The sequence below is a fragment of the Bos javanicus genome, chromosome 29 (assembly GCF_032452875.1).
Source record: "Bos javanicus breed banteng chromosome 29, ARS-OSU_banteng_1.0, whole genome shotgun sequence".
NCBI classification, from domain to species: Eukaryota; Metazoa; Chordata; class Mammalia; order Artiodactyla; family Bovidae; genus Bos; species Bos javanicus.
Window position 1 is genome coordinate 5,123,895 of NC_083896.1, and position 26,500 is coordinate 5,150,394.

The 26,500-nt window shown below is 38.9% G+C and overlaps 1 protein-coding gene across 4 annotated transcripts in view; it reads right to left on the reverse strand.

The window, feature by feature from the left end:
• Positions 1-12,643: 12,643 nt before the first annotated feature.
• NAALAD2 (N-acetylated alpha-linked acidic dipeptidase 2) overlaps positions 12,644-26,500 on the reverse strand; it is a 51,225-nt gene continuing 37,368 nt past the window's right edge. The window contains exons 16-20 of one of the 4 annotated variants that reach the window (XM_061405998.1): positions 24,434-24,698; positions 21,938-22,019; positions 20,647-20,739; positions 13,829-14,029; positions 12,646-13,722 (exon numbers count right to left, since the gene is read on the reverse strand). In XM_061405998.1, the coding sequence (XP_061261982.1) occupies positions 13,840-14,029; positions 20,647-20,739; positions 21,938-22,019; positions 24,434-24,698 (630 nt within the window). In that variant the 3' untranslated portion in view covers positions 12,646-13,722; positions 13,829-13,839. Of the gene's footprint in view, positions 14,030-20,646; positions 20,740-21,937; positions 22,020-24,433; positions 24,699-26,500 lie in introns of all 4 variants that reach the window. The other 3 variants (XM_061406001.1, XM_061405997.1, XM_061406000.1) reach the window with 3 other exon arrangements.

The window sequence follows — 26,500 nt, forward strand, 5'->3', positions numbered from 1 at the left end:
GTTCCAAAGAAGAGCAAAGAGAGATAAGAAAGCATTCCTCAGAGATCAGTGCAAAGAAACAGAGGAAAACAATAGAATGGGAAAGATTAGCGATCTCTTCAAGAAAATTAGGGATACCAACTGAACATTTCATGCAAAGATGGGCTCATTAAAGGACAAATGGTATGGACCTAACAAACAGAAGATATTAAGAAGAGGTGGCAAGAATACACAGAAGAACTATATGAAAAAGATCTTAATGACCCAAATCACACCCATGGTGTGATCACTCACCTAGAGCCAGACATCCCAGAATGTGAAGTCAAGTGGGCCTTAGGAAGCATCATGATGAACAAAGCTAGTGGAGGTGCTAGAATTCCAGTTGAGCTATTCCAAATCCTGAAAGATGATGCTGTGAAAGTGCCGCACTCAATATGCCAGCAAATTTGGAAAACTCAGCAGTGGCCAAAGGACTGGAAAAGATCAGTTTTCATTCCAGTCCCCAAGAAAGGCAATGCCAAAGAACGCTCAAACTACCACACAATTGCACTCATCTCACATGCTACCAAAGTAATGCTCAAAATCCTCCAAGCTAGGCTTCAACAGTACATGAACCGTAAACTTCCAGGTGTTCAAGCTGGATTTAGAAAAGGCAGAGGAAGCAGAGATCAAATTGCCAACATCTGTTGGATCATCGAAAAAAGCAAAGAGAGTTCCAGAAAATCATCTGTTTCTGCTTCATTGACTATGCCAAAGCCTTTGACTGTGTGGATCACAATGAACTGTGGAAAATTCTTCAAGAGGTAGAATACCAGACTACCTTACCTCTCTCTTGAGAAATCTGTATGCAGGTCAAGAAGCAACAGTTAGAACTGGACATGGAAGAACAGACTGGTTCCAAATTGGGAAAGTACTATGTCAAGGCTGTATATTGTCACCCTGCTTATTTAACTTAAATGCAGAATACATCATGCGAGATGCCAGGCTGGATGAAACACAAACTGGAATAAAGATTGCCAGTAGCAATATCAATAACCTTATATATGCAGATAATACCACCTTTATGGCAGAAAGTGAAGAACTAAAGAGACTCTTAACGAAAGTGAAAAAGAAAAGTGAAAAAGTTGGCTTAAAACTCAACATTTAGAAAACTAAGATCATGGCATCTTGTCCCATCACTTCATGGCTAGTGGATGGGGAAACAGTGGAAACAGTTACAGACATTATTTTGGGGGGCTCCAAAATCACTGCAGATGGTGACTAGCCATGAAATATTTAAAAGACGCTTGCTTCTTGGAAGAAAAGTTATGACCAAACTAGAGAGCATACTACAAAGCAGAGACATTATTTTGCCAAGAAAGGTCCGTCTAGTCAAAACTATGGTTTTTCCAGTAGTCACGTATGGATGTGAGAGTTGGACTATAAAGAAAGCTGAAGAATTGATTCTTTTGAACTGTGGTGTTAGAGAAGACTCCTGAGAGTCTCTTGGACTGCAAGGAGATCTAACCAGTCCATCCTAAAGGAGATTAGTCCTTTTTGTTCATTGGAAGGACTGATGCTGAAGCTGAAACTTCTTTGGAAAATACTTTGAAACTTCTTTGAAAATACTTTGGCCACCTGATGCGAAGAAGTGACTCATTGGAAAAGACCCTGATGCTGGGAAAGATTGAAGGTGGGAGGAGAAGGGGGCGACAGAGGATCAGATGGTTGGATGGCATCACCAACTCGATGGACATGAGTTTGAGAAAGCTCCAGAAGTTAGTGATGGACAGAGAGGCCTGGCGTGCTGCAGTCCATGGGGTCGCAAAGAGTCAGACCTGACTGAGTGACTAAACTGTAATGGGATGAAAGAAACCATAAGTTAAAAATAATTATTAGTGCATTAGGCAAATAAATTCACTCATTTCAGTCATGTAAAGCTAAGATTCTTTGTGAAAAGAGTGCCTGTCTCATCAAATACAGGGAGAAACACTTAAACCTGAGCTTTAGTGTTTTAATGAATCAAGGACCACATGTAAAATTACTGTGTTATAAATTATAGGTCAATTCTTCCAAACAGAGATCTGTTGCCATGCATGCGTGATCTTTTGTATATTACTATGCTTTGTCAGGTCATCTTAAGGCTAGGTGTCTTAATAGTTCTTTCTCCCAAGGAATTGTTCTGTGTTGGTAGTTAATGAAATTTGTAGATTTTATTAAAATTTTTGATAAGATACAAAAGTTTGTGACCACCTTTAAGTATTGTAGCCATTCCTTTGCTTATTTTATTTCATTTAAGGAGGCATTTTTTTAGCCACTTCTTATGTGCTGGGGATAATTGACTAAACACGTGGGCCTCTGCTTCCAGAGAAATTTCCATCAAGGAAAGCAAAAGGTCATCAAATAAAAACTATGCTAAAGATAATACTGTAAAGAGTGCTTGTGAGAGCATATTTGGTAGATTTTATACATAGATTTTGGGGGGGGCAGACACCAGCGTCCTGAAAAAATGGGCAGGATTTAACCAAATAGAAGAGGGAAGAGAAAGAGATGAAAAGACCTGGAATTGAGGGATAACGATGGTCTCAAGAAAACTCTTGTTAGTCTGCTGAGCCCTCAAGTTTTCTGTCTTGTCCTCGCCCCTGAGCAAACATCCCAGCCTTTGGTTTTAGGTTACTCTAGATTCTAGTACATTGTGGTGGTACTAGAATACGATCATTAGAAGCTCTGCTGATGTTCCCTTGTAAAGTGCTTTAATCTAGGCCAAATCTGATCATTAGCTCATAACTAGAATTGGCAAATGCCCCCAGGGAAGTAATCAGTAGTTGTCAGCAGTACTTGGAGAGTTTTAGTATTGAATACATTTAGTCTTCACTGCTTCCACAGCTTTTTGATATTTCTAAAAACGTGCATTCAATGAATTTTTTTCTAGTTGTTCGAACTGCAGTGATTGCCTACCAATACCTACTACCTATATCATTCCTGGGAGTGTGGAAGTCCATATTGAAAGGTTTGCAGAGTGCAGCATGATCACATTTAGGAAGTTCACTTGGGCTGAAGTTACTATAATTGTAGTACAATAGAGGAAAGGAAGTGGGTGATTTGAAAGGAAGTTGTTACATCATTTAAGTGAAAGATATTGTTGGCCTGAGTTCAGAATAACTGCCCTTGGTATTGACAGAAGTGGATGAATATAGGAGTTACTGAAATGAGAGGAAACAGAGCAGATGACGCACTCACATTAAAAAGCAACGACAGCACAATGATTAAAATCTATTATAGTACAGTAATTATTTCTGGCGTTATTGTTTCACTAAACCCATTTCTATACTTTGAAAGTTGACTAGAGGAGAAATAATTGTTTTCTTGTATCTCATTTCCATGTATAAACTTGAAAGTTTGAAAGTCAATTGATAGTTTTAAAATTCTGAGCTAATAAACACCAAAATAGCCCATGTATGCTTCTGTAAATTAGTGTTATTTATGTCCTCAGAATAGAAAAAGTAGTAAATTCCTAAGATACAAAAAAAGTTTCTATCTTTGAACTTCATTGCATCCTGAACGTTACGGACTTTTCTTCAAAATGAGAACAGCATTACTGTAGTTCTTATTATAAGAAATTCTTAAAGCAATACAGAAAGGTGCAAAGAGTAAAAGCCCAGAACCCCAGTGTGAGCTCTGTGGGTATTCAGTGTGGCATCTTAGCCTTTACTTTTCTCAAGATTTCATTTCCTAACTCAAAAATAACTCATGGACAACTTACAGTAAAAAGGAAAACTGTTTCAGTCTTACGGTTATTATACTGGAAGTTAACCAGTTTCCCATTGATGAATATTTAGTTTACAGTTTTAATATGATGAAATGTTGTAGTACGTATCCTGGTCACATATATTGGCATTCTTTACAATTTTCCCTAGAATAAATTTTTAGAATTTCTAAATTAAACCATATCCCTACCTTTCACATGCTTTTTATTGGTTTACTTCTATGTCATTCAACATAAAAACATGTTTAAATGATGAAATTATTGTAATAGAAATTCATGGCTTTTCTAAGTTTGAATTTAAAAGTCAATAATAGGGTTTGCAAATGATGTGACTCATAAGGGATTAGTCTGCACAATTTATGAGCAGCTATGTCACTTATTAGCATCAAAACAAACAACACTCTCAAAAAATGGGCAGAAGACTTGAATAGACATTTCTCTAAAGAAGAGACATGAAAAGGCACATAAAAAAATGATCAAAATTGCTAGTTATTAGAGAAATGGAAATCAAATGAGATAGTGACCTCATACCACTCAGAATGGCTATCACCAAAAAATTCACAAACGACAAATGCTGGAGAGGGTGTGGAGACAAGGGAACCCTCCTTCACTGTTCGTGGGAATATAGATTGGTGCAGCCACTGTGGGAGAGCAGCATGGGGGTTCCTTAAAAAACTAAAAATAGAGCTACCCTATGGCCGTGTAATCCCACTCCTGGGCATGTATCCAGAGAAAAACATGGCCCTGAAAGATACTACACCCCAATGTTCATTGCAGCACTGTTTACAATAGCCAACACATGGAAACAACCTAAATGTTCATCAATAGAGGAATGATTTAAGAAGATGTGGTGTATACACACATAGGCACACACCCTGAAATATCACACAGCCGTTAAAAAGAATGAAATAAGGCCATTTGCAACAATATGGATGGACCTAGAGGGGGTCAAACTGAGTGAAGTCAGACAGAAGAGAAATAGCCTATGACATCCCTTAACTGTGGAATCGAAAAAGAAATACAAATGAACTTACAAAACAGAGACTCACAGACTTAGAAAACGGATTTGGCCGATGCTGGGGGGGAGAGGGACAGTTAAGGGCTCTGGGAAGGTCATGTACACACTGCTATATTTAAAATGGATAACCAAGAAAAACATATTGGATAGCGCATGGAACTCTGCTCAGGGTCATGTGCCAGCCTGGATGGGAGGGGGTTGGGGGGAGAATGGATGCATGTGTACGTGTGGCTGAGTCACTTCACTGCACACCTGAAACTATCACAATATTGCTAATTGGCTACATCCCAATGCAAGATGTTTTTGGTGTTGGAAAAAAATAATAAAAACCAAAATTTTTTAAGTCAGTAATAGATTCCCTGGCAGTTCAATGGTTTGAATTCAGCACTTTCACTGTCAGGGCTCAGTCTTGATCCCTGGTCCTGGTTGGGGGAACTTAGATTCCACTACCCCCACAGCAAGGCCTTAAAAATATATATAATAATAAAACAGGCAGAATCCCTGCAGATGGTGACGGCAGTCATGAAAGTAAAAGATGCTTACTCCTTGGAAGAAAATTTATGACCAACCTAGACAGACAGAATATTAAAAAGCAGAGACATTACTTTGCCAACACAGGTCCATCTAGTCAAACCTATGGTTTTTCCAGGAGTCAGGTATGGATGTGAGAGTTGGACTACAAAGAAAGTTGAGCGCCGAAGAATTGATGCTTTTGAACTGTGGTGTTGGAGAAGACTCTTGAGAGTCCCTTGGACTGCAAGGAGATCCAACCAGTCCATTCTAAAGGAGATCAGTCCTTTTTTTTCATTGGAAGGACTGATGCTGAAGCTGAAACTCCAATACTTCAGCCACCTGATGTGAAGAGCTGACTCATTGGAAAAGACTTTGATGCTGGGAAAGATTGAAGGCAGGAGGAGAAGGGGACGACAGAGGATGAGATGGTTGGATGGCATCACCGAGTCAATGGACATGAGTTTGAGTAAACTCCAGGAGTTGGTGATGGACAGGGAGGCCTGGTGTGCTGCAGTCCATGGGGTCGCAAAGAGTCGGACACAACTGAGTGACTGAACTGAACTGAATAAAACAGGCAAAACATTTGTAACTAGCAAAATATTTCCTTGCTATTTCAAAAGTATTCTTATGAGAATCTCTTAGCATGTGGACCACTGAATAGGATATGCTTAGGGAAAAAACTTTTTTTTTTTTTCTTTTTGCAGGGGGATGATTCTTTGAGCTGGGAGATAGATAAATGGGAGTTTATTGTATGTTCTTTATGACAGTGTAAGTCTGACAAGGAAGTGCTGTTCTGGGTGTAAAGTACTCAAATCAGGCACCATCCTCTTCTAGAGTGTTTTGTTGTTGTTTTGCTTTTGTTTTTTTAAAACATATCTGAAATGTAACATGTAAATTTAAAGTGTAAAATGTTAATTTGATACATATTGACATTCTAACACGATTGCCATTGTAGTGATAGTTAACACCTCTATCACCTTAGTATCCTTTTTTTTGGAAGTTGGAATAAATTCTCTAACAATTTTGATGATTGTATTATACTGTCAGTTCAGTTGAATTGCTCAGTCATGTCTGACTCTTTATGACCCATGGACTGCACCATGCCAGGCTTCCTTGTCCATCACTAACTTGCGGAGTTTACTCAAAGTCATGTCCATGGAGTCGATGATACCATCCAACCTCTCATCCTCTGTCATCCCCTTCTCCTCCCACCTTCAATCTTTCCCAGCATCAGCGTCTTTTCAAATGAGTCAGTTCTTCGCATCAGGTGGCCAAAGTATTGGAGTTTCCACTGCAGCATCAGTCCTTCCAATGAATATTCAGGACTGATTTCCTTTAGGATGGACTGGTTGGATCTCCTTGCAGCCCAACAGACTCTCAAGTGTCTTCTCCAACACCACAGTTCAAAAGCATCAATTCTTTGACACTCAGCTTTCCTTATAGTCCAACTCTCACATCCATACATGACTACTGGAAAAACCATAGCCTTGATTAGATAGAGCTTTGTTGGCAAAGTAATGTCTCTGCTTTTGAATATGCTGTCTAAGTTGGTCATAACTTTCCTTCTAAAGAGTAAGTGTCTTTTAATTTTATGGCTGAAATCACCATCTGCAGTGATTTTGGAGCCCCAAAAATAAAGTCTGTCACTGTTTCTCCATCTATTTGCCATGAAATGATGGGACCAGATGCCATGATATTAGTTTTCTGAATGTTGAGCTTTAAGCCAACTTTTTCACTCTCCTCTTTCACTTTCATCAAGAGGCTCTTTTAGTTCTTCCTCACTTTCTGCCATAAAAGTCGTGTCATCTACATATCTGAGGTTATTGATATCTCTCCCGGCAATCTTTATTCTAGCTTGTGTTTCCTCCAGCCCAGCATTTCTCATGATGTACTCTGCATATAAGTTAAATAAGCAGGGTGACAATATACAGCCTTGACATACTCCTTTTTCTATTTGGAATCAGTCTGTTGTTCCATGTCCAGTTCTAACTGTTGCTTCCTGACCTGCATATAGGTTTCTCAAGAGGCAGGTGAGGTGGTCTGGTATTCCCATCTCTTTCAGAATGTTTCACAATTTATTGTAATCACAATTTTGATGATTGTATTGTAATATACTGTAGCATGCATTATATCTCGAGATTTTTGACTATTTATTGTAAATTTGTACCATTGCTTTAACTTGTTGAGTTAATCACCATTTTATTGTGTTTCTGCAAGTTTGACTTTTAAACTTACAAACGTGAGTGATAACATATAGTACTCATCTTTTTCTGTCTGACGTCTCAGGTAGCATAATGTGCCTAGGCCATCCGTGTTTTCACAAATAGCAGTATGCCCTCCTCTTTTGTGGCTGAATAATATTCCATTATATGTGTATTAAATAGCATGTTTTCTTTATTCATCCATTGATGGACACTAAGTTTTTTCCATATCTTGGCTGTTATAATCTGGCCATAACCTTTGGAGTACACATATCTTTTCAAGTTATTGGTTTCACTTTCTTCCCAGAAGTGGAACTGCTGAGTCATGTTAGTCCTTCCTTTAATTTTGGGGGGGAAGCTCCATACTGTATAGGGGCTTCCTTGGTGGCTCAGAGGTTAAAGCGTCTGCCTGCAATGCAGAGACCCAGGTTCAATCCCTGGGTTGGGAAGATCCCCTGGAGAAGGATAATAATCTTGCCTGGAGAATCCCATGGATGGAGGAGCCTGCTAGGCAACAGTCCACAGGGTCGCAAAGAGTCGGACACGACTGAGCGACTTCACTTTCACTTTTCCATACTGTATGCCAAGGATTCCCTTTTCTCCACATTCTCACCAGCACTTGTTATCTCTTGTTTTTTTAATAATAGCCATTTTAACAGATATGAGATGATACCTCATTGTAGTTTAATTTGCATTTCCCTGATGATTATTGATATTGAGCGTCTTTTCATGTACCTGTTGGCCATCTGTATGTTTTTGGGAAAATGTCTTATGTAGGTCTTCAGCCTACTTTTATTTATTTTTTTTAGTTTATTAATTTTTTAATTGGTGGATAGTTGCTTTACAAATTTCTGTTGGTTTCTGCTCTACAATAACACAAGTCAGTCATAATTATATAAATATATATATATATAAATACACACATAAATACACACATATATCCCTTCCTTCCTGAACCTCCCTTCCCTCCCCTCATCCCACCCCTGTAGGTCATCACAGAGTACTAGGCTGGGCTTCTGTGTTATTTAGCAACTTCCTACTATATACATAATAATGTATATATGTGCCTTTTCATGGGATCCTGCCCATTTTTAAGTCAGATTATTTGCATTTTTGTTCCTTAGTTATGTGAGGTCTCTCTATATTTTGGATATTAACCCCTTATCATAAATTGATTTGCAAAAACTTTCCCTCATTCTGTAGGTTGCCTTTTCATTTGGTTGTTTTTATTATTCTTTTTTGTGTAAAATCTTTTAAATTTGATGGAGTCCTATTTGTTTATTGTTGTCACATCCAAAAAAATCATTGCTAACACCAGTGTTGAGGAGTTTCCTTCCTGTGTTTTCTTCTAAGAATTTTAAATTATCAGAACTTATGTTTAGATCTTTGACATATTTCAAGTTACAAGTGGTATAAGATAATGGCTCATTCTTATCATCTTTTCATTTTATGGTTTCCATTGCTGTGCAGCAGCTTTTAAGTTTAATCCATGTCTTTATTTTAGTTTTTATTTTCATTACTGTAGGTCGTGGACTGATAAAGATCTTGCTGTGATTTATGTCAGTGTTCTGCCTGTATTTTCCTAAGAATCTTATGGTATCCAGCCTTACATTTGGGTCTTTAATGCAAAGAGTTTGAATTTATTCTTGAGTAAATTTGAGTTTATTTTTATGTATGACATTGCTGCTCCTGCTAAGTCGCTTCAGTCGTGTCTGACTCTGTGCGACCCCATAGACGGCAGCCCACCAGGCCCCCCCATCCCTGGGATTCTCCAGGCAAGAATACTGGAGTGGGTTGCCATTTCCTTCTCCAATGCATGAAGGGGAAAAATGAAAGTCAAGTCGCTCAGTTGTGTCTGACTCTTAGCGACCTCATGGACTGTAGCCTACTAGGTTCCTCCATCCATGGGATTTTCCAGGCAAGAGTACTGGAGTGGGGTGCCATTGCCTTCTCTGATGTATGACATTAGAGTGTTCTAATTGCATTCTTTTACATGTAGCTGTCCAATTTTCCCAGCACCATTTATTGAAGAGACTATCTTTTCTCCATTGTATATGCTTGCCTCCCTTGTCATAGATTAATTGACCATAAGAACATGGGTTTATTTCTGGGGTTTCTATGCTGTTCCACTGACCTATGTGTTTTGTCTGTTTTTTTGATACTACCATACTATTTTGGTTACTGTAGCTTTGTAATATAGCCTGAAGTCAGGGGATGTGATTGTTCCTGCTCTGTTCTTCTTTCTCAGATTGTTTTGACTATTCAGGTTCTTATGTGTCCATACAAACTTTCAAATGATCTGTTCTAGCCAGAGCAGGAAACCCTGGGTTATAGAAACAGGATGGTGAAAGTGGGCCTCCTTGCCTTGTTTCCCTGATCTTAGAGGAATGGCTTTCAGCTTTTCTTCACTGAGTATCTGTTAACTGTGGGTTTGTTATCTATTGCCTTTATTATGTTGAGGTATGTACCTCTATACCCAGTCTGCCTAGGGAGTTTTAATCATTAAAGGATGTTGTATTTTATCACATGCTTTTCTGCATCTACTGAAATAATAATGCAGTTTTTATCTTTTATTAATGTTATGTATTACATTTATTGATTTGCATGTTGAACCATCTTTGGATACAAGGAATAAATCCCATCTGATCATGATGTGTAACCCCTTTGTGTCTTAAGATTTTGTTGAATGTTTTTGTAGCTAAACTTCTTAGGGATATTGCTCTATTGTTTTCTTTAAGTGTTCTTTTCTAGCTTTAGAATCAGGGTAATTAGAGGCCTCAAAAAATGAATTTGGAAGTGTTTCCTTCTCTTCACTTTTTGAAAGACTTTGAGAAGGACTGATATTAATTTTCTTTTGAATGTTTGGTAGAATTTGCTAATGGAGCCATCCAGTCCCGGGAGTGTGTTGGGAGGCTTTTGATCACTGATTTAACCTCTTTGCTTGTTACTGGTCTGTTCACATTTTCCACTTCGTCCTGATGCAGTCTTGGTAGTTTGTGTTTATAGTTTATCCATTTCTTCAAGGCTCTCTTGTGGGCATATAGTTGTTCATAATAGTCTCATATGGTCTTTAATGTTTCTGTAGTGTCTTCCTTTTCATTTCTGAGTTTTTTTTTTTTTTTCTAGTCTGGTAAAAGGTTTTGTTGGTTTTGTTTACCTATCAAAGAGTCAGCTCTAATTTTGTTAATTCTATTTTTCCCCCCTCTGGTCTCTATTTCATGTATTTCCACTTTGATCTTGACTATTTCCTTCCTTCCTCCTGATAACTTTTTCTAGATCTTTGAGGTATAAAGTTAGGGTTTTTTTGTTTTTTTTTTTTTTTTTTTTTTGAGATTTAATTAATATATGAACTTATTTGCTATAGTCTGTCCTCTTAGAACTGCTTTACCTGCATCCCATGATAGGTTATATTTCCATTTTCATTTGTTGTGAGATAATTTTTTTCCCCCTCTGGCTCACTGGTTGTTTAGTAGGAGTGTCTTGTTTGTTTTCCATGTATGTGTAGATTTTCCAGCTTTCCTCTTGTGGATTTCTAGTTTCACACCATTGCTATCCAAAAAGACAGGTGTCATGATTTCAGTATTTATTGAGATGTGTTTTTGCTTTCATTTCTTTTCATATCATATGATCTATCCTAGATAATGTTCTGTGTGCACTTGAGATGTATATTCTGCTGCTCATTTCAAATCTTACATGTCTATTAAGGTCATTTGTTACAGGTATGGTTAAATTTCAGTATTTGTTATTGATTTTATGTGGATTATCAGTGGTCACTTATCAGTGTGATATTGAAAGCCTCTAGTACTATTGCATTATCTATCTCTCCCTTTTGCTCTGTTAGAATTTGCTTAACAAGTTTCATTGTACCAATGTGGGGTTTGTATTTATGACTGCTGTATCTTCTGGATATTTTGACCTTTTTATCATTATACAGTGACCTTTAGTCTTTTATTATTTTTGGCATCAGGTCTGTTTTGTCTGGTGTACCTGCTTTCTTTTGCTTTCCAATTGCACGGAATATCCTCTTACACTCAAATCTTTACCCTGAGCCTATGTGTATCTTTAGAGCTGAAAAAGTTAGGTCTTTGTAATACATCCAGCCACTCCATGCCTTGACTAAAGAACTGAATTTATTATAAGTAGAGTGATTATTGCTATGTAAGTACTCCTTCGGAGAAGGCAGTGGCAACCCACTCCAGTACTCTTGCCTGGAAAATCCCATGGATGGAGGAGCCTGGTAGGCTGCAGTCCATGGGGTCACTAAGAGTCAGACACGACTGAGCGACTTCACTTTCACTTTTCCCTTTCATGCATTGGAGAAGGTAATGGCAACCCAATCCAGTGTTCTTGCCTGGAGAATCCCAGGGACGGGGGAGCCTGGTGGGCCGCCGTCTATGGAGTCACACAGAGTCAGACACGACGGAAGTGACTTAGCAGCAGCAGCAATATGATTTATAAATTTTTATTTCATAAGTAATACCTTTTATTGCCCTTTAAAGCTTCTGATTGTAGTCAGTGTGCCTGCCTGCCTATGAGGGTTCATCTGATTTTGATTCTCTTTTTGGCAAAATAATTGAATAACTAAGCTTTAGGAAGCTTTCATCTTAGATTACCCACAATTCTGAATCATTAGGCCCTTCATGAAAGTTTGTACAAGCTAGTATGATTCTGTTCAACAGGACTGAGTATGAAGATTTGTGGCAACTACAGCAGACCTGTGGACAACATAGGTTTCAACTGCACAGGTCTGTTTACCTGATTTCACTAAATACATGCAACAGTCCTTCACGAATGCATGAAGTTGGTTGAATGCATGCATGCAGAAACAAGGATATGGAGTGACCAAACTGGCAAGTTACACATGGATTTCCAATTGCACAGAGTCAGCACCCCTAACCCTCATGTTCTTCAAGGGTCAACTATTTTCACCTGTCAGACATATTATTCAGTAGGGTTGAAGCTATCAAAAGCATGGCTATTACACTTTTCTTTACCATTTGTACTCCATAATGATTTCACAGAAGGTGAGGCAGCAGGAGAAAAGCAGGGAGGGTGTAAATTTAGCCACAAACTCTCCATTCACAGAAGGATTTTTAAAGCTTAAAAATGTATATATTTATATATGTGTATATACATATATATCAGTATTACATGCATATTATATAATTTTATTTTTAAATGTTAAAGAGAAAGCAAGCTAGGAGACAATTCAATCACTTTGCTTTTAGGAAAAAAATTGATGTATTCTGCTAAATTTTAAGGTATTTGTTAGATCTGGTAATGCAGAGAGAAAGGTAGAATCCCAATTTTTTTTTTTCAATAACTGACTTACTAAAAATTATGAGAAAAGATGGAAAATGAAGCTATTCCAATTTGCTTGCCAGATTTTGTTTATTGGTAATAACATTTATCATTGTTATACATTTTAAGTGTACAATTTGATGAGGTTTGACAAATGTGTATACCTGTGTAAACATCACCCAGATCATGATAGAGAAAACTCCCATAATGCCAGAAACTTCCCTCTGTGCCACAAACCTCCCTGACCCTTATTTGACCCATGCAGTCAATGATCTAATTTCTAATACCATAGATTAGTTTTGCTTCTTCGTGTATTAAGAAGAATCTCATGCTAAGCATTCTTTTGCGTCTGGCTTCTTGCCCTCGACAATGTCTGCCAATAATGTTACTTGGACTGGCAGTTCTTTCATTTTATTGCTGAGTCGGTGATGCCATCCATCCGTCTCATCCTCTGTCGTCCCCTTCTCTTCATGCGTTCAATCTTTCCTTACAGTTATTTGCACATTAAGCTGCAACCAACATGCTAAGAGTCTTGGTGATCATGTTTTTACTTTTCCTTAGTAAATATCTAGAAGTAGAATTTGAGCTATAAGTATATATTTAACTTTATAAAAAAGTGCCAGACTGTTTTCTGAAGTGGCTGAACTGTTTTACATTCTAGCCAACAATGTCTGAAGAGTTTAAGTTCCTTGCCATATTTTATTTTAGGGAATTTTCATTTACTTTGTCTCTTTTTCCATATGCATGCATGTCCATGCTCAGTCATGTCCTTGGATTGTAGTCAGCCAGCCTTCCCTGTCCATGGTACTTTCCAGGCAGGGATACTGGAGTGGGTTGCCATTTCTTACTCCATTCTACTACAAATGATGAAGTTCTTTGGTTTGTTTTATTGGATTAGCATTTTGATGATGAAGTTTAAAATTTTCAGAGCCAAAAATCTCTTTACAGATGAACAAGCTGGAAGTCTAAAGTCAAAACATGACATGAAAAGCAAAATTTTAGCATGCTCTGGCTTCATGTGTTAACAGAAAGATGGATTTTATCCTCAGACTTTTAACGGCAGCCAGTTACCTGAGACTTTACTATAAGAATTCTTTCAGAGTCCCTGCCGCTGCTTGGATTGTAAAGGCTGCAATAGAAATGTGTTTCTTCACTTCTTTCCAGGCTGAATGAGGATCTGCTTTATTTTCAATATCAAACATAGCATCAAAGATGCCAGGAAATGATTCACCAGCATATTTGTTGCGGCTGCTTGGAGCAAAGATGATGTGCCTAGCAGAAAAAAACACAGAGAACAGGCTGAGCTAAAGAGTACTCATACATTACATTTCACATGCTTTTCCTTTCTCTTTTTGTGGTGTCTTTGTTAGATCTCATTCATAATGAAATATTGTGTCTCCTCCTGGTATCTACTTTTGTTACTCCAAAGTAAAACCTTATGTTGTTGTTTGAGACACTTAGGCAATGGGACAATTTTAAGCAAAGAAAGGAGTTGATAAGATCCGTCTAGTGAATCATATCACGTTATCAACCCAAGCAGCTGGAAATAAGCAGATATTTTCCTGTAAATTACAGGCATTAGTTGTCTAACTGCCTACACATCCACAAAGCATGGATAATTTATGGATATTTTTTAATAAGAGATTAAAGAAATAATTACATTTGTGTTGCCTTTTTTAAAGATTCCACAAGAAGGACAGTTATTCCCAATACTCTTCAGAATTAAAAAGAAACAAGCAAAGTAGCGTGTATTTCAAAAATATCATAATTAGTAAGGATAACGAAGCCCATTCCACAAAGGCAAAGCAGCTATATATGGGTTGCCAACAAAGACACACTTATTTCTGATCTAGAAGGAAAGTCTGCACCTGATTTCCTGCTTCATCTCATAAGTAACTCAGGAGATCAAGCCACTTCTCTCCCCACTGCATGTAATTCTACCTTGCAGAAAGGGACATATTGGATTAATCACTCTTATCAGGAATTAGGCCTGGACTTCCCTGGTGGTCCGGTAATTAAGGAAATCCAGGGGACAAGGGTTCAAGCCCTGGTCCAGGAAGACACCACATGCTGCGGGACAACCCAGCCCGTGTGCCACACCTACTGAGCCCACACTCACTCCTGAGCTTGCACAGCCCAGAGGCCACGCTCCACAACGAGAGAGGCCGCCGCAGCAAGCCCAGGCACTGCAACCAGAGTGGCCCCCCTCACCACAAGCAGAGAAAGACTGCTCGCAGCAATGATGACCCAGCGCAGACAAAGTAAATTAAAGGCAGCTGTGGGCAGCCGAGGGCAGTGCTTCAGATCCCTTCTTTTTTTTAGAAAAAAAAAAAAAAATGGAATTAGGCCTAACAGTCAAACCCTAGAGCTACTTCAGAATGTAAAGCTACTATATGACAAAATATAGAAGTCTCTGTAAGTATTAATGATCGAAGACATTTATAATGTCATCATTTAGATTTCCCAGAGTATATCAGGATTTATTGCTTTGGCTCTTGAATTTTAGTATGGCCTTAAGTGGATCGTCCTTAATGAAACAAGTATACATGCTGAACTGTTTATAAATATTAATAGTCTGACCTATATGTAAGCTGAGATACTAGAGATACAGGTCACAGATATTACTTAGTACATATGCCATCTTCTGGAGAACTGTAGAGGGAGAGTATTGTACAATATTATTGATTCAGGAATCAAGAAAACCTGATAAAATTGTAAATGAGGTGTTTCCTTAATTTTTATTCTTATCATCAGTATATAGAAACACCATAGGTTCCTGTACATGGATTTTTGTGTCCTATAACTTTACAGATTTCATTTATTCTAACATTGGGTTGGCCAAAAAGTACATTTGAGTTTTTCCATAGACCTTTCAGAAAAACCTGAATGAACTTTTTGGCCAACCCAACAGTTTATTTGTGGAATCATTAGGATTTTCTTCTGCAATAGTGACAGTTACTTCTTCCTGATTTGGATGTCTTTGTTTATTTTTCCAAACTGCTACAGCCAGGACTTCCAATACCGCGTTGAATAAAAATGGTGAGAGTGGGCATACTTGCCTTGTTCCTGATCTTAAAGGAAATGCTTTGGGGTTCTCACCATTGAGCATAAAGGCAGCTGTGGTTTTGTCATATATGGACTATGTTATATTGACACATATTACCTCTGTATCCAGTTTGTTGAGACTTTTTTTTTTTTTAATCAGCCTTGCCATGGCACGCAGAATCTAAGTTCCCTGATGAGAGATCGAACACATGCCCCCTGTAGAGGGAGCATGAAGTTTTCACCACTGGGCCACCAGGGGAGTTCCATGGTTCCTGTTAACACCTTTCCTGACATGTTAATGATAGCTTGTCTTAGGGTGGGTATCTTTTGAGTTCATCTTATTCGCACTCTCTGAGTTTCCTGATCTGGATGTCTGTTTCCTTCCCCAGGTTAGGGATGTTTTCAGTTCCTTCTGGAACCTCTATAAGACACACATTGCTTCACCTGATGTTGTCCCAGAGGTCCCTTCAACGGTCATCACTTTTAAAAAACCCTTCTTACTTTTTGTTGCTCTGTGAGTTCCACTGCCTGTGTTCCAAGTCACTGATTCTTCTGCTTTGTCTAGTCTGCTAGTGAACCCGTCCAGTGCATTTCTCAGTTGCATTAAGGTATTCTTTCTTTTAACTCCCTGCCTTCTATTTGGTGCCTGTGTGCCAAGTTACTTCAGTCGTGTCAAGCTCTCCGCGACACTATGGACTGTAGCCTGCCAGGCACCTCTGTCCGTGGAATTCTCCAGGCAAGAATCATGGACTGTTACTGTGCCCTCCTCCAAGGGATCTTCCTGACCCAGAGACTGAACCCACATCTCTTGCATCTCCTGCCCTGGCAGGCAGGTTCTTTACCACTAGCGCCACTGGGAAGCCTAAAACCCTGTGCTTTGGGATGAAGCTCTAAGACAAGCCAACAGGCCTCTTTTACAGAAAGACGGGCTGTGTTTCAGTCTGCCATCTGTGCAGTGACTGCAGGCGGTAGCCTCCCGCGCACTGACTCTGAGATCATCGTAACCCTGTGGGACCAAGGAAAGCAATCCTGTCTGGCCACCAGAGCCACGGGATCAGGGCACCCCTCAGGCAGCAGCCACAGAAGCTGAGGCACCAGACATCTCTAAGAGCTCCCCCAAGAGATGCTGGCTTCCCGGACCATGGCAGAGAGAGAGTGTGAAGACAACACCGCCCTCCTGGGTCTCTCTCTGCTTTACAGCCAGCACTTACATGGGTGGAATCAGAGTCCTGCCCCTCAACCTGGAGCTGTGCTTACAGGATTATGGGCCTCCTTCCCCAGAAGACAGCCCCTGGGTCTGTTGCCTCTCTTTTCCTATCTGTCCCCTTGAGAGCTGCAAGCATCCTTCCCTCTGGTCACCAGAGTCAGAAAATGTAGAGGCGTCCCCAGTAGCAGCTTCAAAAATCGGAGGACCAGAAAAGGGTATAAGCTCCCTTCTGAGACAGGGTCAAGCTGGAGTGAGGCAGAGGAGGATCAGAGAGCACTTCCACCAGCCTTCACTACCCGAGGGCAGCCCTGCAGACTTCTAGAAGCATGTTGGAGTGAAACCCTGCCCTTCAGGCCAAAGCTCTTGGCCAGGCAAAGGAGCCTCTTCCTCAGAAAGACCTGGGGTGTGTTTCAGTCTGCTGTCTGGCAAGAACTGGCTCTCCAATTGTTACAGCCCCATGGGATTCAGGAATGCAAGCCCCCCTCACCCTCCCAACCTCGAGCCAAGCAATCAAGGAGTGTCTGCTGGCGACAGCTGGAAAAACCAGGACACCAGGTACAGAAGCCAGAGTACCACCACATGCAGATAAAAGCTTCCCTCTGGAGATACTGGTGCTCTGGAGCTCAGCAGAGGGACTGCATGAAGACCATCGCCTTCAGGAAAGAAGAGGGGAAAGATGGTGCCCACAGCCTCAGCAAGGCAGAGGAAAGCAGAGTACCCACCAGCCTCCACCCCAGAGAGGGTTCTAACTGGTCCCTGTCCCTCGAGCCAGTGCTTTAAGATCAACAAATGAACCTCTTTCACATAGAATCTGGGGGATACTCAAGGGCTGCTTCTGTGCTGGGGCCGGTGGCAGGTGATCTAGCAGAGTTCTTTTGGCCCAAGCTATTTCTAGCTTCTGTGCATCCCTTTGGTCTCACAGATGCAGCCTCGTTGGTTCTCAAAGCCAGATATCGGGGAGGCTCACCCTCAGGCACAGGTGAGGTGGCTCATTTGGGGACAAACCCTTTGCTCCCCAGAGGGAAGCTCTGGGTCTGTGAGCTCCCTCCTGACGGCTGGTTGCTACAACCACACAGTGGAGTGGGATTTGCGGTGAGACTGGTCAGGAGCCTCCTCTACCCCTTTCACACCCACACACCTTCTCCTTCACCTGATATGGAGGACTTGCTCACTTAGTTTTCAGGGTTTTGTTTTCTTTTTTCCCAGAGGAAACCATTCCATCTGTGGCTGTCGATTCTGTGTCTGGGAGCAGTGAGGTCTGCATCTCCTCGTCTTGAACTGCCTCTCCCTCACTTTAGAATATAGCCTTCGTGTTCAATGAACAGTTCCCAATACATATTTTAAGTTGGAGGACAGTTTGTCAGCTACTTAATCAAATTTAAAATGTGTTTAGCCTTTTGACCCTGAAATCCCAGGTACCGATTATAGAGATATTAAATGTTCAAGTAGGTCTTGGGGACATTTTATAGCAGTACTTTTCTAATAGTAAGTAATTGAGGGAAAAAACAAATTAATTAAAAACTCAATAAGGAAAAATAAATAAAAAATAAAAACTCAATAAGGACTAAAAATTTACACATGCAAGCCATATAATGGAAAACAATGAAACAGATGAGAATAGCTAAAAGTATATATACTGACACAGAAAAACCTCTAAGATAAATTGTTACCCAAAAAGGCAGTTGCAAGGTGATATATGATTCCATTTATGTAAATATAAATGAATAAATAAACAACCAAATGTGTACATAATTGCATTCAAAATTTAACACCAAACTCTCATCTCTGATTTTCTCTGAGGAAATAACAGACACATCTAGGTGTTAGAACTGCCCCTTTTTATTCTGTGGAACTCCATAGAGCCTGAATTTGAAAATGAGATATTCTGCTTATAAATCATATAAACTGAAAATATATATATAAAGATGGACTCATAGGCAAAAAAAGATTAATCTATAAATTGGCTTTCAATCTTTGTTTTATGTAAATACTTAACTGATGGCTGCTGTTTTATTTGTATCAATAAACATTTATCTTTACAATATGTTAGGTTTTATAAAAACAGCAACTATTGTGCTTGCTTCCGCAACACACATACTAAAAACAGCAAGTATGTACCCAGTGTATCCCTCTCTGAGCTAAATCCTCTGCAAGCCTTAAATCTATAAACCTATGGGGTATAAGCACAGTAATCTCCATCTACGGCTGAGGAATCTGAGTCTTGGAGAAGTAATTTGCCCAGCTGACACTTGGTATTTGGCAGAGATGGGTTCTAAATGCCTAGGATTATAATCAATTAAATGTTAACACTAATTACTAATATTTATAAGAAATGCAATATGTAGAGCTATCTTTTGTTTGTGTCACTTGACTATAAACAGCCTTGTAGAATAGCTTGTTATCACCCTCTTAATTCAGATGAGCAAGCCCTAGATATGACTTGCTGTAAATCACACATGTGCCAAGTGAACTAGAACATAGATTTCTGACTCTAGGCCCTTTCTAATTTTTACCAAGGAACCACAGCTTAAAAGGCACTTTGACAAACTGGAGACTATCCAAAAGCAGCCAAGACACTGGGAAAAAATACAATTCGTTACGAGAAACTATGGCACCCATCTTCTGAAACCCTAAACGCTATATGGAAATAGATCGAGACTATTCTACTTGACTTGGAGAGCAGTACAAGGTCAGAGGGAGAAAATTATGGGGAAATATATCTTCATGATGAAAACTTTCTATTAAGTAGATCTTTCTTATAATTGAATGAACTTTCTCATGTGGTAGCAAGTCTCCCATCATTGGAAGATTCAAACAGTGTCTGGATAACCACTTTCCTGAAATCCTACAGAAAAGATTCATGTAGAAAGTTGAACCACATGAGCTATAAGATCCCCTTTAAGATTCTGTCTTTTAGATTTTGTCACAAAGAGTCTTTTTCAACTATCATTTGCCATTTATATCTGTAGCAAAGCAATACAGGATATGAAATTAATTTTTCTGATATTACAGATTACCCTATTAAGGGACTTCCCTGGTAGCCCAGTGGTTAAGAATTAGCCTTGCAATGAAGGGGACAGGAGTTCAATTCCTGGTGGGGGAACTAAGATCCCACGTGTTGTGGAGCAACGAAGCCTACACACCCCAACTACAGCGCCCATGTGCTTCTGAGCCTGTGTGGCACAACTGGAAAGCCCGTGTGCACAGACAAAGGGCCCGCATGATGGAACTGAGACCCAGCCCAGCCGAATAAATTTAAAAAAAAGTATACTGTCTTGCATGCACACTAAGTCACTTCCGATGTGTCCAACTCTTTGCAATGCTATAGACTGTAGCCTGCCAGGCTCCTCTGTCCATGGGATTCTCCAGGCAAGAACACTGGAGGGGGCTGCTGTGCCCTCGTCCAGGGGATCTTCCCGACCCAGGGATCGAACCCCCGTCTCCTACGTCTACCTGCACCAGCAGGCGGGTTCCTCACCACTAAGGCCACCTGCATAATCTCACCCGTGTTTCCTTCAGTACACATATCCACTTTCCACTCATCTCACAGTAGTTTAAAGCAGACCTCCAGGAACGCTGGTTTGGGTCGGAGTGACACGCTTGGTGTCCTTTAGTGCAATACCTGTTACCTCCTTACCTATAGAACGGCCTTCCTGGTAAACCAAGAGGATCAATGAATGCTCTTTCAAGAAACATCAGCTGGTCATTCATGATTCTCACTACCATGGGGCTTTGAGAATACAAAAATAGATAATTAAAATCCTTACCATGAAGCCACATTTCAAACTATTAAATAAGGATAAGGCATGGGGAAAATAAACTTCTAAATCACAGACTTCTAAGAAAATGAATATTAAATACCCAGGCTCATATGGTAAGCTGCATATAACAGCAGGCACATCTTTCTATTATTTATAATAGACAGAGAGACTGATTAGGAAATGGTTTGATTTCTTTTTCAAGACCACAGACTTTCCCTAAAGAAGTGAAAGACATTTTTAATTCTTTGCAGGAGAGCCAGGACCCCTGCAAAGATAGACAGCGTGGACTGCCAAGCTATTCTTGATAAGTCATTCAGTTCCACCATGGAGGAAAGTAGCAGAGTAAAGGCTGAACAACACAGAATGAAGGGAGTTTGCAGGAGTCTCCAAGCAGGGAGACAGACAGCTGTACCTCGTGGGCAGGGAGCCCCTCCATACTTGGAATCTGCCAACTTAATCTTTTGGGGTGCTGCACAAGTTCCCTAGGTTGTCCTACAACCCCAGGGGGAGAGAAAGGCCCCTCACAATGATTGACACAGCTTTCTGCCTGCATGGGAGGTGGGAAACCTTGTTTGAATGAATTTTAAAAATATTAAGAAAAATGATATGAAGTGTGAGGTGGTGCAGTTTATGCTTGTTAAATAATGCTTTGAGTATAATTCAAATTATTTTTCAACTTTCAAGTGGTAAGAGGTTAAAGGACATGCAAAAAAAAAGTATAAGAAAGAATTTCTACACTGTTCACAGGACTATTTGGGACTGTAGTAAAATGGGTTATGAATGCACTTAAACCCTCAGAATTATGAATTACCAGCAGCAGTCAGAATTCTTACTATGCAAACTTCCAAAGACATGTGTCCTTAGCCCCCGCCATGGGATGAGTTTTTTATCTTTCAGTAGCAACGTGCCTCAAACTTTAATGTGAATACAAACTACTTGGAGAGTCTACTGCAGAATTCCAACTCAGCGGGTCTGGCACGAGCTCTGATATTCTGTCTTTCTAACAAGTTCCTGGGTGAGGCTGATGCTGCTGGTTGGAAGACCATAATCTGAATTATGAATTATTAGCAGTGATTCTGAATTGAATGCTTCTTTGAGGGCACACAGTTCATTCCACTAACCACATTGCTTTTAAAAACAGTAGATAGCTTTACATTTGAAACTTACTTATTCAGATCAACTTGTGAAAGTCTTCTGTGGAAATCTGAAGCGGCTTCTGAGAAGTTTTTCACAGCAGAAAATAAGAACTCTTTAAAAAATAGAAGAATAGAGGTGAAATTATTACCCACAAGTGCTTCACATTTCAGTTTCACTTTCCCGCCGTCCCCATGCTAGCTTGCTATGACTCAATAGGTATTGAAACTATTTTTCTACTGAGTCTTCTTGTAGATCCTTGGAATGTATTAGGATATCTTGTAACAAAGAAATAATGTATAAAATTTAAAATGGCAAAATTGGTTCTGAAGGAAATAACAAATTTCAAGAGTCTAGGACATAAAAACTCAATTTATCAGAAACTCAGCATTCATTTATTTATTCTTTCAGTACTTTTTTTATTGGGACAACTGTATGCCAGACACTATAAATGAGCTTCATTCCTATAATTATTACAGAATAAAATAATGTCATTTTTAGTTTTTAAGTAGTACATTTAAGATCTTATTTAAGGCAACCTGTGACAGACAAGCTGATACATTCAAACTCTGAGAACTGGGATCCAGTTTGGTCTGATCAATCTTTAGTTCACAAAATTTCTAAGAAAAGAGATTAGGAAAGTGTATCATTTTTATAACAACCTGTTCATCATTTTCCATCTTTTCAAAACTGGATACTACCATACATTATTGATTTGCTTCTTGCATTAATCCTATAATGCAGGGGATTCAATATTCATTTTATAGATAAAGTATTACAGCTCCAAACATGGGATCTCTGTGAGACTACAAAGCTAGTAAGTAATGCATTCAGTATAAGTACATTCAATAGAAGAAATAAGGTCCTCTTTTGGCCTTCAATTATTGTTGCTGCTTTTAATATTATGTACAAATCAAACAATCTAACAGTAGCTATTATGAAAGCTAAGGGAAAAGAGTGTTGAAGAAACTTTAAATTTCAAATGAAACACAAAAGTCAAAATATTAATAGAGAAAAATCGAAACGTGTCCCTAGGATTCAGTGGCATAAGTAAATGAAACCTTTGGAAACAGCAGTTTTAGTAGAGTCTTAGGAATATAAGACAATGCAATGAGTTGATAAGCAGGATGTAGAGAACTGTATATCCATCTATCCATCAACTTTGTACACAGTCCTTCTGCTGCAACTGTTTAATCTGTCTCTCAGTTGGACCCTCCATAATAAAAATTAGTAAAGGCTAATTCACCAGAAAGAAATTGGGGCATTTATGAAGAGAAACAGATGCTGGACAGCCACAGGACTCCGCACACCCATCCTGCTTCAGGCTCTGCTTGCTTCTTCGTTTCATCTCTCTTCATTTTCCCATCACTGCAGTGACTGTAGAGTCATAATGATGTAAGCACCATTTTCTAAATTTTTCTTTGCTTCAGTTTCTAGATCTTAGTATTGCTGCTAATCCTCTTTCTGAAGATTACTAATTGCTATGTGACTATATTCAGAAGCCATTACTGACCATCCAGTACTCATTTTCAGGGCCCTTAGAGTACTCTCCATGTATCCCTCTAACAGCTTATCTCCTGTGTCTGGTCTTCTCCTTCTCCATGAGAATATAAGCTCTGTGAGGACAATGACTATTTCTTAAACTTCTTTCTATTTTCCAGGAAATAACAGAGCACTTGGTACACAGCAGACACTCAGTAAATGTTTGTTAACTTTATATATACAAAGAAGATGTACTCCCAGAATAGTAAAAGAGAATGGTTACAATAAAACAGTAATAATAGCTAACATTATGAGCACTGTCAGTCACCATTATTTCTATGTACCAACCAACTGAATCTCCACAACGATCTTGGAAACATATTTTCCTATTTTATTCACAATAAAATGGACAGTAAAGGTGTTAAGTAACTTTCCCAAGATCTGACAGTGACTAAATATTAGAGCCAGGATCTGAGCCAGGAAACTACTTTAAGATACAATGCTTAATGCTCCTACACTACTCTGTGCTATAATAAATTTCATCACTGCTTCCCAAGAGAGACTTGGTGTGAAACAGCAACCACAAAAAGGCAAGATAGAAAAGGAAGGAATGCTGAAAACTATGTAAAAATCTTCCATGTAGGAAAACACTAATAGGTAAATGCTGTAATAATAATGGTAGTAATTATAATACATATATGTAGCGGAATTTGTGGCTTTCTCTACTTCCCCATCTTTCTGTAATATTGTTACACTATAATAGTATTGTACTTATAACAATAAAAGCATTTTTAAAGGCAGCAATATAGGGAAAATATTTATCAGCCCAATGTTTGCAGCACAAACTTAGCACAATGGATTCATCCTACACATATCAAACTAAACGGCACTGTGTAATAGGTGTTTAAAGTTCTTTGTCTAGAAGGCAGAATGGTGAAATGAAGTGGGGATAAATTCTAGGATGAAACTGTATGCACTGATGACAGGAGAGGATATTTTAAAGCTCTAACTTGACGACTGTAAAATACCTGCCCAACCATTTCTTACCGAATGATACTCCATGGCCTCTACATGCTTGCTCATGTTTCCTGGATGAATTATAGATACTCCTTGCATAGTTTTCCAAAGTTTTTGCATAGTCTTGAATATTGAAAGGAATGATTTTAGCGTCTGCAAGCTCATAAACCAATGCTCCTCGTAGCTGAGCCACAGCAAGCTGCTTTTTAAACGTGGGGTCATAAAACTTCTCTACCAACTCAAATGTCTCATAAATTGTATGGTATATTGGATAGCTGCTGTAAGTATCTGTTTTCTGGAGAAAAAAAAGGTGGAGAGGGATCAAGTATAGAAAAATATTAAATATTCAAATTATATTTTATGGAATTATAAAATGCTTCCATTAAAAAACATAACCATATGGTACGCTGAGTTTCATCACAATAAAGGAGAAACTTAAGGCTAATTCACTAAGAGTTCACCATGAAATGTTCACCAACTTAAAATTTTACCATTATTCACTTAGTAATTCATATAATCTTCATTTAAAATACTGCTTCTTGAAAATTTTCCTCATTGCTTTGCTGACAATTAAGGAGTACATATTCGAATATCAGCACAGTTAGAAATCAATTGATTGAGAATGAAAGGTTCTGTGCAGCTCAGTAATTGATAATAACTGGAGGGTTATTCAGGTGACGCTTTAACAACATGAGTTTGAACTGCAGGGGTTCACTTATACACAGATTTTTTTTTTATAATAAATACATACTATAGGATCCCAAATGTAAAGTTACACATGATTTTCAACTTCTCCAGGGGTTAACACCTCTGTCTCCTGAGTTGTTTAAAGGTCAGCTGTACCTTTAAGCCCTTCGCCTGCATTCCCAAGTAATGTATATCCACATGCCACCTAATCTTTGTTACAAAATTAAGGATTATCATTATAAACAAATTGTTACAGGGTGGTACCCCATGTAAATATTTTTGATTACTTAGATCTGCTTTTCTTAACATTAGTTTACCTGTTTCTTTGATATAAACCTATCATTTTTATTGCTTTTAATATCACTGAAAGGAATCTTTGTATCTATCTCCTTCCATTTATCTAACATTCTGCTTTTAATCTGCATTGTCTTAGAAACTAGATCACTTTGTTCAGAATGATGACAGAATACAAAAGTGAACAGGCTTTGAAAGAGAGTAAAGTGCCTCTCTTTTCTTTTTTTAAAGGCAGCTTTAATGAGGTATAATTTAATAACATTCATCAGCATTAAGTGTACAGTGTGGTGAGTTTTTGTCTTTTTATTTTTTATTTTTTTTAATTTAAATATTTATTTTAATTGGAGGCGAATTACTTTACAATATTGTATTGGTTTTGCCATACATCAACATGAGTCTGCCACGGGTGTACACGTGTTCCCCATCCTGAACCCTCCTCCCTCCTCCCTCCCCATACCATCCCTCTGGGTCATCCCAGTGCACCAGCCTCAAGCTTCCTGTATCCTGCATCGAACCTGGACTGGCGATTTGTTTCTTATATGATATTATACATGTTTCAATGCCATTCTCCTAAATCATCCCACCCTATCCCTCTCCCACAGAGTCCAAAAGACTGTTCTATACATCTGAGTTTCTTTTGCTGTCTTGCATACAGGGTTATCGTTACCATCTTTCTAAATTCCATATATATGCGTTAGTATACTGTATTGGTGTTTTTCTTTCTGGATTATTTCACTCTGTATAATAGGCTCCAGTTTCATCCACCTCAGTTGAACTGATTCAAATGTATTCTTTTTAATGGCTGAGTAATACTCCATTGTGTATATGTCTTTTGATATTTAAAAGAAAATTTTTGGCTGTGCCACATGGCATGTGGGACCTTTATTCCCCAACCAAGGATCTAACCTGTGCCCCCTGCAGGGGAAGCATGGAGTCTGATTGATGGGAATTCCCAAAAGTACATCTCTTACGAATGAAGTGTAATGAGTAGCAGTATACTGATTTATGCACTTATTTTGGGTTATTCTGCAGCTGTTTTTGCTTACTTCCCTGTTCTTAGTTGTATTCTGGATAGTCAAATTTGCAAGGGAGATGTATTCTAGACAAGCATGTTGT